Consider the following 14,538-nt stretch of genomic DNA (forward strand, 5'->3'; position numbering starts at 1 on the left):
ATATATCTAACAAAATGACTCTGATCCCATCTTCCTTTAGCTGTGTCCCAGTCTGGTTCTGTAGTTGGGACCACCTGATTTCTAGTGGGGAGGGTGGTTATCTTGTCCTCCTTCTTCCCTACTGATTCATTACCAAGCCATTCATCTCCATAAGCAACCGCTTTTCCAAAATGTCAATTCTTTGAGTTAGGAGACAGCGTTTGCCCCAAGAAATACATCACATCCTTCCAAGTAAGGTCATACAGCAGAGTAACACCTTTAAAAGTTCCAATATATTTTTCTGGGTCCTCTAAATAGTCTCCCAGATCCTCCTTGATTCTTTGTATTTCTTGATAAGAAAAAGGCTTATTAACTCTCATAGACTGATTATTTCTCCCCGTGGGTGCTTCATGAAGAGGCAACAGCTTGTGTGGTTGTTCCTCAGTCTCTCTGGCTGCTCTGCATATATGATCCCAGGGGTAGATTGGAGAAACCTGCTTTTCTTTATCTCTTTGTCTCCTGTCCTCCATTTCATCTCTTACTTCAATGGTCTGAGTCTCTATTGAAACCAGAGTAATCTGAGGTAGTACTGAGACAGCCGTTGTTTGGACCTCTATGTGTACAGTTTGAATCTCAGTTTGGGTTTCCACTGAGCCCAAGGCAACCCTTCTTGGGGGGGGGGGGGGCGGTTCTCTGTCTTTCAGTTTGCTCAGTTTGGAGCCCTGGTTACTGGGGCAAAGTAGGAGGACAGGAAGGAGCTGAAGTTTGCACACCCAAATCTATACCCTTAAGACATAAGTCTGGCATATTTTGCAGAGAGAAAAAGGGCAACACATATGCTACTTCTACCTATTTCCCTTGTTTTCTATAGAATCAGTCTAACTGTAAAACAGTATTATACTCAAGAGACCCTCCATCCTCCAGTGGATACCGCAGCCATGCAGTATCACATAGGAAGACCAGGTGTGTCTTCTTTAAGCCCTGGGGATCAAATCTATCCCAGATTTTCAGAATACAGTTCAAAGGAGTGAGGCTGGAATTGTTAGCTCCCATCTGTAAGAGAGAAAAAAAAGCAACCAGCGCCATCTTTCTACTGGAGGCGTCCTTCCCTGCTCTAGATGGGAGTGTAGACAGACTTTACACCAAAAGCTTTTCTTTCCTGGTTGGACTTAGTCTGTCCCTTACTGACAAAGGCGTCCTACTCGTCCCTCTGTTCTACCACCAAGAAGGGGTGGGGATGCACCAGGGGTAGACCTGATGGCATCTCAAACTGACGTCCAGCTCTTCACCATTAAAACCTTGCTTGCCTCTGATGCTACCCGGGGTGCAATCAAAGTAACCATCCAGAATGCTTCCCAAGCTAAGACTACTGGGGGAAACATTTGTCACCTGAGTGCCTGTGCACGACCCTGAGTATATTCTTGACCACAGTAAGACTGACACAAACATAAAACTGAGATGTTCCTTCCAAGCATCACCACACCAGTATAAGAGCCTCCTCTGGTCCATTAAGAGCCAGTGTTACCAAAGGGAAAAAACCCACTGTAGTTCCAATCTGATTAACCTTTAACCTCAGAGATGTTCTTGGAGCTAGAGCTCCATCTAGCTTCCAAACTTTCGATTCCTAGTGAGGCTAGGTACTTCCTGACTACCAATCCAAGTTTGGGACCTAAGTCACAGTACACAGTAACAGCATAGATTGTCAGCTACACCTGTAACGCCAGCTAGTTGATAAACATTTCCATACAGGTTGATAAGCAGCTGCTGACAAGAATCCCTTGAAGGTCTCCCAAGCCTCTAAACTTCTCTAACTGTCTTACTGTTTCCCTGGGGCCCTTAGACCTCTTCTTAATCTATCCACTGAAGAGTTAATATCTGGTCCTTCAGTTCAGCTCAGTTGCTCAGTCGTGTTCGACTCTTTGCGACCCCATGAATCACAGCACGCCAGGCCTCCCTGTCCATCACAATCTCCCGGAGTTCACTCAGATTCACGTCCATCCAGTCAGTGATGCCATCCAGCCATCTCATCCTCGGTCGTCCCCCTCTCCTCCTGCCCTCAATCCCTCCCAGCATCAAAGTCTTTTTCAATGAGTCAGCTCTTCACATGAGGTGGCCAAAGTACTGGAGTTTCAGCTTTAGTATCATTCCTTCCAAAGAACACCCAGGGCTGATCTCCTTCAGAATGGTCTGGTTGGATCTCCTTGCAGTCCAAGGGACGCTCAAGAGTTTTCTCCAGCACCACAGTTCGAAAGCATCAGTTCTTCGGTGCTCAGCCTTCTTCACAGTCCAACTCTCACATCCATACATGACCACAGGAAAAACCATAGCCTTGACTAGACGGACCTTAGTCAGCAAAGTAATGTCCCTGCTTTTGAATATGCTATCTAGGTTGGTCATAGCTTTTCTTCCAAGGAGTCAGGGACCCTCTAAAACCCTGCCTTGACTTCCCAGCACCCCAGTAATTATTCTGGGGCATTCTGACCGACAGTATTCATTAAGGATACATTAAGCACCATGTGCTCTTAAGCCAATTGCCTGGGTTTGAATCCTGTCTCTATCATCTAGTAGTTGTGTGATTTGGGGCTAATTAATCTTTATTTGACTCAGTTTTACTCATCTCTAAAATGGAGATGATAATGTATCTATCTTGGGAAGTTGTTTGAGACTAAATGCAGAGCATTTAGAAGAGCCTGACACATAGTAAGTGAAATAAAATTGTTATTTTTATTATTTATGCATGTTAAATCACTTCAGTCATGCTTGACTCTTTGCAAGCCTATAGACTGTAGCTCACCAGGTTCCTGTGTCCATGGGATTCTCATAGAGTGAGAATTGGAGTGGGTTGCCATGACCCGCTCCAGGGAATCTTCCTGACCCAAGGACTGAACCTGCATCTCCTGCCGCTCCTGCATTGCAGACAGGTTCTTTACCACTGAGGCACCAGGGAAGCCCTTTATTGCCTGTATTAATGGATAAATATCTTAATTATCATCTCTCAGTAGTGTATTAGCCACCACTGTTGAGGAAAAACTAGGTGATTCCTATTACTATCATTGTGCCCAGAATGTCTAGTACTGTTGCATATTCTGAACATCATTCCAGTGTTTTTTGAGATCAGCGTGTATGGGACTTAAGAACTTTTCTTCTTTACCACCTACTTTATACTTTAAATTGATTGCCAACATTTAAAAAAATCACAAAAGTTCTAGTAAAAATCCAGATTTCTGGCATTCCTTGGAAATTTATAAAACTGGCATCACTGGGGCCATATTTTGTGATGGCAACTCTTGGCCAGAGCCACATATTGGCTCCTTCTTTGGACTGATGTCAACTCGGGTGTTCACCATCCAACCCACTGCATCTCTTTATTCCTTGCTTAGCACTGAGTCTGCTATCTCAGAATTAGAATAGCCTAAGTCTATCACTTTCTTTACAACATGGAAGTCTTCAATTTCCATAACAACACTTTATTGCCTATACTAGATTGTAATATTCTTCAGAAAAAGACCATGTTTTATTTATTTTTACATCTTTGATTTTGCCTTACCCATAGTCCTCATTGTTTGTACTGGTGAAATTTAAGCCAATGGTGACTTAAGATGATTTTAATCTTTATTCAGGAAAAAGTTATTAAAACACAATATAATTGTAAAAGAATATGTAACTGAGCAAGTTGAGTGGACAAATTTTTATGAATCACACAGATAATCTTATAAAATAGAAGTGGAATTTCATCCAGTTTGACTGTCTGCTATGGTGATGTAGGAAGCTTCCCCAAGCTTTAATCATGGTGACTCTGTTTATGCATTGTCAAAATGTAGGTAATAATAAATGTTCCCTGAAAGTTGTTGTATTTAATTAGATGTAAAATATTTATTTTTTGATTATGAAAATACTTGTTAATATACTTGCAGGGTACAATTGTAGCAGTGTTTACATGAAAATGCCAAGGTTCCAGAGGACTTGTACTTAGTAGAAAAGACAAAATTAGGACTCAAATCACATGAATCTTGCCTAGCAGAGTTTTTACTGAAACATCATTCACATTGTAACTAAATGTAGTAAGAGACAAAAGAGAATAAAAATACTTTATTAGAGGTGTGGTAAACCTGGGATCCACAAAATTTGTCTAAGCTATTATAGAAATGATAATTTTAGTATGTAAGAGAAAATCAAAGGACTGAATTAAATGTATTCTTCATTAAAAAAAAAAAAAAGAGCATTTATTTTAGAGTCCAGAGGTGTTATTGGTGAAATTCTCATGTTAGGAAGTGGATAAATTGTCCTTGTTTTTCTCTTAATAAATTCCCACTTTTAGTCTGGTTTATATAAAGGTGGGTTAATATTACTAAAATAAACTTTCTCTGGACTTCAGTCTCTGGCATTTAAGAAGCAGGTTGGCATTTTGGAAACCAGAAGACCTATCTGTACTCTCTACTTGCAAATCACTTCCATTGCTTTAGACGTTTTTCAGGGTCTCACTTTTCTCATTTATAAGGTGGAGATTCTGCCTCCCTGAAGGTTTTGCTGAGGACATGTGCCTGACAGAGTGCTCAATTTTAGCACATTGTTATTTAGTATAATTAGAATTTGAAACTGGAAGAAATCTTAAGGTTTGTTACATTTGATTCCCTCAATCTGTATGTGAGAGGATCCCTAATGGATCAAACTAGTTGGTGATGGACAAGGAGGCCTGGCATGCTGCGATTCATGGGGTCGCAAAGAGTCGGACACGACTGAGTGACTGAACTGAACTGATGTTAGCCTACTCAGTTTCCTTTGATACTTATGTAACTAGCCTAGTAAGTAAGTAAATAAGTGTTAGTCGCTCAGTTGTGCCAGACTATTTGCGACCCCATGTACTGCAGCTTACCAGTCTCCTGTGTCCATGAGATTTTCTAGGCAAGGATATTGGAGTGGGTTGCCATTTCCTTCTCCAGGGTATTTTCCTAGCCAGGGATCAAAGCTGGGTCTCCTGCACTGCAGGCAGATTACCAACTAAGCTAAAAAGGAAGCCCCCTTTGTATGTAATTTTCTAAATAAGACTTCTCTGAAATAACCAGAGATATGAATATATAATAACATTTACCAAAATTATAATTATCTAATGTATATTTCTGGCAATGCAACTTTAGAAGTGGTGAATACATACAATAAGACAAGTATATTACATCAGAATCTTATCCAAAGTCTGTAGGGAAAATTTGCACAAATATTTATATAAAATTATATACTACTAGGAAAAAAAAAGACTATACCTAATAATAAATAGCACGTAATTCAATATAAGATTATCTTCAGTGAAAAACCACAATTTTCTAAAATGTGAAACTTTAAAATCACATGCTTTATCCTATGAAGCATATCTTTTTTAAAACATAACAATGATAACAATATATCATAACTACACATAGACACAAAAAGTTAAATTCATTTTTCCTGTTTTAACATTTAGAGATTAATTTATATAATTGACAATGGTAAAGATGTTCACCAGCAACAACTCTAGACATATATTTGTAACTTGCCTTCAGATATGGAAACTTCAGAAATGGCTCTTCATTCTCTTCAAGAGAAAATGGCTCAAAACATTTTAGAATATAAATTTTTGACCCTGACATTCTCTCCTCAAACCACAATGAGGAGTTTGTTAAAAAAAAAAAAAGTAAAATAGAAGTGTTATCATAATTCTCTCCAGATTTATCCAAGTTGTTGCAAATGGCAAAACTTCATTTTTATGGCTGATAATATTCCATTGCGTATATATGCCATATTATCCTTAGTGAAATAAGTTGGATCGAGACAAGTTCTATATACTTTCTCTTACATGGGAATTTGTAAAAAAATGAACAAATACAGCAAAACAGAAACAGAATCACAGATACAGAGAACAACCTACCAAAGTGGAGAGAAGTGGGGAGGGATGGGTGAAATACTAGTAAATGATTAAGTGGTACAAATTACTAAATAAGCTACAAGGATATGATCTGCAGCACAAGAAATATAGTCAATATTTTATAACTTTGTATGGATTATGTGCTATAAAAATATTGAATGTTGTACACCTGAACCTAACATAATATTGTAAGTAAATTATACTTCATTTAAAAAAATATAACAATTGACTTGGTAGAACTAATAACACCTGAACAAAATTTAACATGGCAGAATCTGTAGTTGGTACATTATAATGTGTATAAAGTATCTAGCCTTCTACATAAAAATGATTGATTCTTTTAGAAATTACTTCAGTGAATTAAAAATAAAGTGGATAATTGAAAAAGTCAACATCAACTTTTAAGTTTTAAAATATACTTATTTAGCTGTATGATGCAGGGAACTCAGACCTGGTGCTTTGTAAGGAGCTAAAGGGGTGGGATGGGATGGGAAGTGGGAGGGAAGCTCAAGAGGGAAGGGGACATATGTATGCCTATGGCTGACTCATGTTTATGTATGGCAGAAACTAACACAATATTGTAAAGCAATTATCCTCCAATTAAAAATAGAGTAAAAAAGAAAAAGATATACTCTTATTTATTTCAGCTGTGTCCCAAGACAGTAGGGGTGATTCTGTCTGCTGATGAGGCAGAGACATCAAAGCTCTTCAGCCCTGCCTCAGTGTCCAGCTCCCTATGGAGAATAGCCCTTGACAACTCTGTCAAAGGATCCTGTCAAAGATTATAACTAGGGTGTTGAAGTTAGATTATTTTGTTTTAAAACGTTTTTCTGTAGGCTTTTCCAAGCTATAAAACACTTTGAGCATGACATTGTTTTACATATATAAAACAGTCACAAAATAGCATTGTACAAAAGCATGTGCTTTTTCAAAGCATTCAATAAATATTGATGCCATTAGGATGAGGGTAAGGAGAAGAGAATGCTTCGGTTCAAAAACATTAGAGATTCTAAAAAGAGAGAAAAATTATAAAAGAGAGGTTTTTTAGCTAAAATGGGTTTGGTGAAATTACTTAAGGAAAAAAATATAATGTGAAATGTCCCAGAGTAAAAAATAATGATAGACAATCTTGATTCGTTGAGCAAAACTTTCATTTATGTCATGATATTTTCTGTATCAAATATAAAGAAGATAAAGAAAATCCATCTTGTCAGCACAATGTTGAGCAACTTAATTTTGAATTATTCAAGTAGATGTGGAAACAACAAAATTTACCTTGTTGTAAAAGTCTCTATAGTCACTTTTATATTTAGCTATCCAATCATTTTTTCCCTTTATGACTTTTTGTTTATTGATTATTTTAGGACACAAGAGATGAAGATAATGAAACTAAGGCCAGCAGTATGAGTAAATTGATGGGGACAAGAGAGAAAGTCACTAAACTACATATTTTTTCAACTGAAGTAGGAGAAATGGATATATCCAACTCAAAAGGTATCTTGCCATTATAATTCCTCAAGAATATGTTATCAAAGACAATCTCTATCTGGTCTCTTTTTCATAAAGCATTTTTCTTTTTTTTAAGAGGAAGCAAAAAATTAAATAAAACTTACTCCTACATAGGCAACATAAAGGATGAACATATATGTTTACAATATAAATATATAAAATGATAAATATATATATATATATATATATATTTAGAATTTAAAGGGAGATAGAACTAAGATAGTAGTAGGGGAAAGAGAGAACCGAAGGAACATATGAGTAAAAAGAGAGCATATTTCTGCTCTGAGAATGAGTGCAAAGATCACTACTGAGGCAAGCCACAATAAAGGAGTGGCTCATGTTTTCATACCACATTTTGGAATTCCAACTAGACTCCAGTGAATTTGAAACAGCATTGAACCTAGGAGCTAGTTTGGACAGCACTCTCAATTCAGGAACAGTAGTGTTCTAAGGCAGGGGCAGTAAGAATGGTCAGTGCATAGCAACAATAAAATGCAGTCAGACTTTTGTAGAGTTTATTACTGTTTTAAAATTCTTTACAGACAATGCATCTCCATATGGCTTGCAACTAGGATGAACTACCCCCATAGCCCCATATTTGATATGTCACTGCCTAGAAATAAATTATTTTCTTAAGTATTCCTCTTCATATCATATTGAAAGACAGTTGAAAACAATTTCAACATGTTTTAACACTTTTCTTACTTTTTTTAAAATTGTAAATATAGTTGATTTACAATATTGTGTTAGTTTCAGGCATATAAAAATGTGATTATACAGAGTGAAGTAAGCCAGAAAGGAAAACACCAATACAGTACACTAACACATATATATGGAATTTATAAAGATGGCAATGATGACCCTGTATGTGAGACAGCAAAAGAGACACACATGTGTAGAGCGGACTTTTGGACTCTGAGGGAGAGGGAGAGGGTGGGATGATTTGGGAGAATGGCATTGAAACATGTACACTATCATGTAAGAAACGAATCGCCAGTCTATGTCCGATGCAGGATACAGGATGCTTGGGGCTGGTGCACGGGGATGACCCAGAGAGATGTTATGGGGAGGGAGGTGGGAGGGGGGTTCATGTTTGGGAACACATGTACACCCGTGGTGGATTCATGTCAATGTATGGCAAAACCAATACAGTATTGTAACGTAAAATAAAGTAAAAATAAAAATTAAAAAAAAATGTGATTCAGTTATATACAGTTTTTCTAATTATTTTCCATTATAGTTTATTACAAGATATTGAATATTGTTCCCTTTGTTATGTAGCAAGTCCTTGTTGCTTACATGTTTTATATATAGTGATATGTGTCTATCTGGAGAAGGAAATGACAACTCACTCCAGTATTCTTGCCTGGAGAATCCCATGGCCAGAGGAGCCTGCAAGGCTATAGTCCATGGGATTGCAAAGAGACGGACACAACTGAAGAGACTTAACACACACATATGTGTTTGTTAATCCCTTACTCTTATTTTATTTTCCCTTCCCACTCTCCCTTTCCCTTTTGGTAGCCAAAAGTTTGTTTCTGTGAATACCACAAATCTGCTACAGAAAATATAATTCTGTTTGTGTTTTATATATAGATTCATCTTATTTTTTTTTTAGATTCCACATATAAGTGATATATATTTGTCTTTGTCTGATTTACTTCACTCAGTAGGATGATCCCTAGGTCCATACATGTTTCCGCAGATAGCAATATTTATTTATTCATTTATTTATTTATTTATTCAGCTGAGTAATATTTCATTGTGTGTGTGTATGTGTATCCATATATGTGTATATATATATTTCGGAGAAGGTAATGGCAACCCACTCCAGTACTCTTGCCTAGAAAAATCCCATGTACGGCAGAGCCTGGTGGGCTGCAGTCCATGGGGTCGTGAAGAGTCGGACACAACTGGACGACTTCACTTTCACATTTCACTTTCATGCATTGGAGAAGGAAATGGCAACCCACTCCAGTGTTCTTGCCTGGAGAATCCCAGGGACAAAGCAGCCTGGTGAGCTTCCATCTATAGTGTCACACAGAACTGGACATGACTGAAGCGATTTAGCAGCAGCAGCAGCGCTTGTATATGTATGTATGTATGTATATATATATATGGTTGGTGCAAAAGTAATTGCGGTTTTGCCAGTGTTGAACTTTGCTGCTTGATGTTAGAACACATTCTTAAATAAATGTGGTTATGTTATACATTATTTTAATGCACCTTTTTTTGCTAATGACATTACTTGTTATGTATTTTATATTCACTTTAGACTATGGAAATGATGTTACACAAAAAGCAAATTCAAGAGATTTTCTTATTCAAGTGCAAAATGGGTCATAAAGCAGCAGAAACAACTTGCAGCATCAACTCATTTTGTCCAGAAAATGCAAATGAACGTATTGTGCAGTAGTGGTTCAAGTAGTTTTACAAAGGAGATGAGAGCCTTGAAGATGAGGGGCATAGTGGCCAGTCATCTGAACTTGACAACAGTGAATTTTAAGAAATCATGGAAGCTGATCCTCTTACAACTAGACAAGAATTTGTCAAAGAACTCAAGTTTGACCATTTGCTTCATTCAGGATTTGAAGCAAATTGGAAAGGTGGAAAAGCTCAATAAGTGAGCTGACTGAAAATGAAAACAAATCGTCTTTTGAAGTGTCCTCTTCTCTTCTTCTACGCAATGACAATGAATCATTTCTCGATCAGATTGTGATGTGAGGTGAAAAGTGGATTTTATATGACAGCCAGTGATGACCAGGTCAGTGACTGGATGGAGAAGAAGCTCCAGGGCACTTCCCAAAGCAAAACTCACAGCAAAAAATGTGCTGCTGGTCTGACCCAGTACAGCTTAATGAATCCTGGCAAAATCATTATATCTGAGAAATATGCTCAGCAAATCGATGAGATGCACCAAAAGTTGCAACTCCTGGTTGCATTGGTCAACAGAAAGGCCCCAGTTCTTCTCCATGCCAACACCCTAATGCACATCACATAACCACTGCTTCAAAAGTTGGATGAATTGGGGTACGAAGTTTTGCCTCATCCACCATATTCACCTTACCTCTTGCCAACTGACTACTACTTCTTCAAGCATCTCAACAACTTTTTGAAGGTAAAATGCTTCCACAATCCGTAAGAAGCAGAAAATGCTTTCCAAGAATTCATTGAATCCCAAAGCATGGTCTTTTGCACTACAGGAATAAACAAACTTATTTCTCATTCACAAAAATGTGTTGATTGCAATGGTTTCTATTTTGATTAATAAAGATGTGTTTGAGTTTAGTTATAATGATTTAAAATTTGTGGTCCAGACCCACAATTACATTTGTACCAACCTACTAATATTCCAGTAATACCTTCCAGAGACACTTGAAGGGCACAGACAAAACTTTGTGTGCATCAGGACCCAGGGACAGGAGCAGTAACCACAAGAGACTGAACCAGGCCTGCCTGTGAGTGTTTGAAGGTCTCCTTCAGAGGCATGGGTCAGCAGTGGCCTGCTGTGGGGACACAGGCACTGGCTTCAGGAGTCCTGGGAGGAGTGGCGTATGGCATAAGTCCTCTTGGAGGAGGTTGCCACTAGCCCCACCATAGAGCCACCAGGTGGGCGATCCACAAATTGCAGAAAAATATCAAAGAAGCTCTCACACTGTTGCAAAAGTTCTAGGCCCCACCACAGACTTCCTAACCTGGGAATCCAGCAAAAGGCTAAGAATACCAAGGAAATCTGATGTGAAGGCCAGCAGGATTTGATTACAGAACTTCCACAGGACTGAAGAAACAGAGACTATTGGAGAGTACAAACAAAACCTTGTGTGCACCAGGACCTAAGAGAAAAGAGTAATGAATCTACAAGAGACTGAGCCAGACTTGCCTGTGAGTGTTTGGGAGTCTCCAGTGGAGGTGTGGGTTGACAGTGGCCTGCTTCAGGGTCAGATACACTGGCAGCAGTATTCCTGGGAGGCACAGTGTGCTGGCATAAGTCTTTTGGTCAGATCAAACTACAGGAAGAGGACAACCCCATCAATAAGCAGAAAATTGGATTAATGATTCACTGAGCATGGCCTGCCAGAACAAGTCCCTCTGCCTACCAAAACAAGACCCAGTTTTTGCCACAGCCAGTCTTCTCATCAAGAAGCTTCTAAAAGCCTCTTATCCTCATCCATGAGAGGACAGAGAGAATGAAAACCAGTCAGAAAACTAACCAAAATGATCATATGCATCACAGATTTGTGTAACTCAATGAAACTATGAGCTATGCCATGCAAGGCCACCTAAGATGAATGGGTCAAAATGGAGAGTTCTGACAAAATGTGGTCCCCTGGAGAAGGGAATGGTGAACCTCTTCAGCATTCTTGCTTTGAGAATCCCATGAATACTATGAAAAGGCAAAAAGATATGACACAAAAGATAGGAAAGGTGTCAGTAGGTGTCCAATATGCTACTGGAGAAGAGCAGGGAAATAGCTCCATAAGGAATAGAGGCTGAGCCAAACCAGACAACAACAATGCCCAGTTGTGAATATATCTGACGGTGAAAGTAAAGTCTGATGCTGTAGAAAGCAATGTTGCAAGGAACCTGGAATGTTAGGTCCACGAATCAAGGAAAATTGGAAGTAGTCATACAGAAGATAGCAAGAGTGAATCAAAATTTTAGAAATCAGTGAACTAAAATGGATGGGAATTGGCAAATTTAATTCAGATGACCAATACATCTACTACTGTGGGTAAGAATCACTTAGAAGAAATGGAAAAATCCTCACGGTCAACAAAAGATCCAAAATGCAGTAATTGGGTGCAATCTCAAAAATGACAGAATGATCTCAGTTCATTTCCAAGGCAGACCATTCAATATCACAGTAATCCAAGTCTATGCTTCAACCAATGATGTTGAAGTGCAATAGTTCTTGGAGACCTACAAGACCTTCTAGAACAAACACCAAAAAAAGATGTCCTTTTCATCATAGGGGATTGAAATGCAAATGTAGGAAGTCAAGAGATACCTGAAGTAATAGGCAAGTTTGGCCTTGGAGTACAAAATGAAGCAGATCAAAGGCTAACAGAGTTTTGTCAAGAAAATACAGTGGTCATGGCAAACACTTTCTTCAAAAAACACGAGGGATGACTACACATGGACATCACCAGATGGTCAATACTGAAATCAGATTGATTATATTCTTTGCAGCCAACGATGGAGAAGCTCTACACAATCAGCAAAATAAGACTGGGAGCAAACTGTAGCTCAGATCATGAACTCCTTATTGCCAAATTCAGACTTAAATTGAAACAGTAGGGAAACCACCTACTTAGGTCAATCAGATATGACCTAAATCAAATCCCTTATGATTACACAGTTGAAGTGACATATGGATTCAAGGGATTAGATCAGGTAAACAGAGTGCCAGAAGAACTATGGATGGAGGCTTGTAACATTGTATAGGAGATGGTGATCAAAACCATTCCCAAGAAAAAGAAATGACATGAGAAAATTGTTTTCTGAGGAGGCCTTACAAATAGCTGAGGAAAGGAAAGAAACAAAATGCAAAAGAGAAAAGAAAAGGATATATCCATTTGAATGCAGAATTTCAAAGAATAACAAGAAGAGATTAAAAAGCCTTTTTAACTGAACAATGCAAAGAAATAAAGGGAAAACAATAGAATGCAAAAGACTAGAGATTGCTCAAGAAAATCTAGAGCTACCAATGGAACATTTCATGCAAAGACGGGCAAAATAAAGGACAGAAATTATATGGACATAATGGAAGTAGAAGATATTAAAAAGAAGTGGCAAGAATACACAGAATTATACAAAAAAGTTCTCAATGACCCAGATAACCATGATGGTGTGATCACTCATCTAGAGCCAGACATCCTGGAGTGCAAAGTCAAGTGGGTCTTAGGAAGCATCACTATGAACAAAGTTAGTGGAGTCGGAGTTGATGACATTGCTGAGCTATTTCAAATCCTAGTAATGATGCTGTGAAAGTGCTGCATTCAGTATGCCTGCAAATTTGGAAAACTCAGCAGTGAAAACCAGACTGGAAGAGATCAGTTTTCATTCCAATCCCAAAGAAGGGCAATGCCAAAGAATATTCAAACTACTGTGCCATTATACTCGTTTCACACGCTAGCAAGGTAAAGCTCAAAATCGTTCAAGTTAGGTTTCAACAGTACGTGAATTGAGAACTTCCATATATATAAGATGGATTTAGAAAAGGCAGAGGAACCAGAGATCAAATTGCCAACATACTTCAGATCACAGAAAAATCAAGAGAAGTTAAAAAAAAAAAAAAAACATCTATTTCTGCTTCAGTGAATATGTCAAAGCCTTTGACTGTGTGGGTCACACCAAGCTGTGGAAATTTTTTTTTAATTAGAATACCAGACCTCCTTACTTGTCTCCTGAGAAGCCTGTATTCAGGTCAAGAAGCAACAATTAGAATGAGATATGGAATCATGGACTGGTTCAAAATTGGGAAAGGAGTCTGTCAAGGTTGTATATTGTCAGTTTGCTTATTTAACATATGCAGAGTACATCATGCAATATAATGGGCTGGATAAATCTCAAACTGGAATCAAGATTGCTGGAAGAAATACCAATAACTTCAGATATGCAGGTGATACCACCCTTATGGCAGATAGTGAAGAAGAAGTGAAGAGCCTCTTGACAAAGGTGAAAGAGGAGAATGTAAAAGCTGGCCTAAAACTCACCATTCAAAAAGCTCAGATCATAGCATCTAGTCCCATCACTGCATGGCAAATAGATGGGGTAAAAGTGGAAAAGTGACAGACTTTATTTTCTTGGGCTCCAATCTCACTACAGATGGTGACTGGAGCCATGAAATTAAAAGATATTTGCTCCTTGGAAGAAAAGCTATGACAAACCTAGACACTGTGTTAAAAAGCAGAGGCATCACTCTAGTAGCAAAGGTCAAGTATGGATGTGATATTTGGACCATAAAGAAGGCTGAGCGCCAAAGTATTTAAGCTTTCAAGCTGTGTTGCTGGAGAAGATTCTTGAGAGTCCTTTGGGAAGCAAGGAGATTAAACCAGTTAATCCTAAATGAAATAAACCCTGAATATTCATTAGAAGGACTGATGCTGAAACTGAAGCTCCAATACTTTGGCCGCTTGATGCGAAGATCTGAC

The 14,538-nt window shown here is 38.3% G+C and overlaps 1 protein-coding gene across 1 annotated transcript in view; it reads left to right on the forward strand.

The window, feature by feature from the left end:
* The first annotated feature begins 1,236 nt into the window (after positions 1-1,236).
* LGSN (lengsin, lens protein with glutamine synthetase domain) overlaps positions 1,237-14,538 on the forward strand; it is a 30,649-nt gene continuing 17,347 nt past the window's right edge. Inside the window, 2 exon segments of the mRNA XM_052652768.1 lie at positions 1,237-1,314; positions 7,240-7,376. Of these exon segments, the coding sequence (XP_052508728.1) occupies positions 1,237-1,314; positions 7,240-7,376 (215 nt within the window).

Source organism: Budorcas taxicolor, chromosome 2 (genome assembly GCF_023091745.1).
Source record: "Budorcas taxicolor isolate Tak-1 chromosome 2, Takin1.1, whole genome shotgun sequence".
Taxonomy (NCBI): domain Eukaryota; kingdom Metazoa; phylum Chordata; class Mammalia; order Artiodactyla; family Bovidae; genus Budorcas; species Budorcas taxicolor.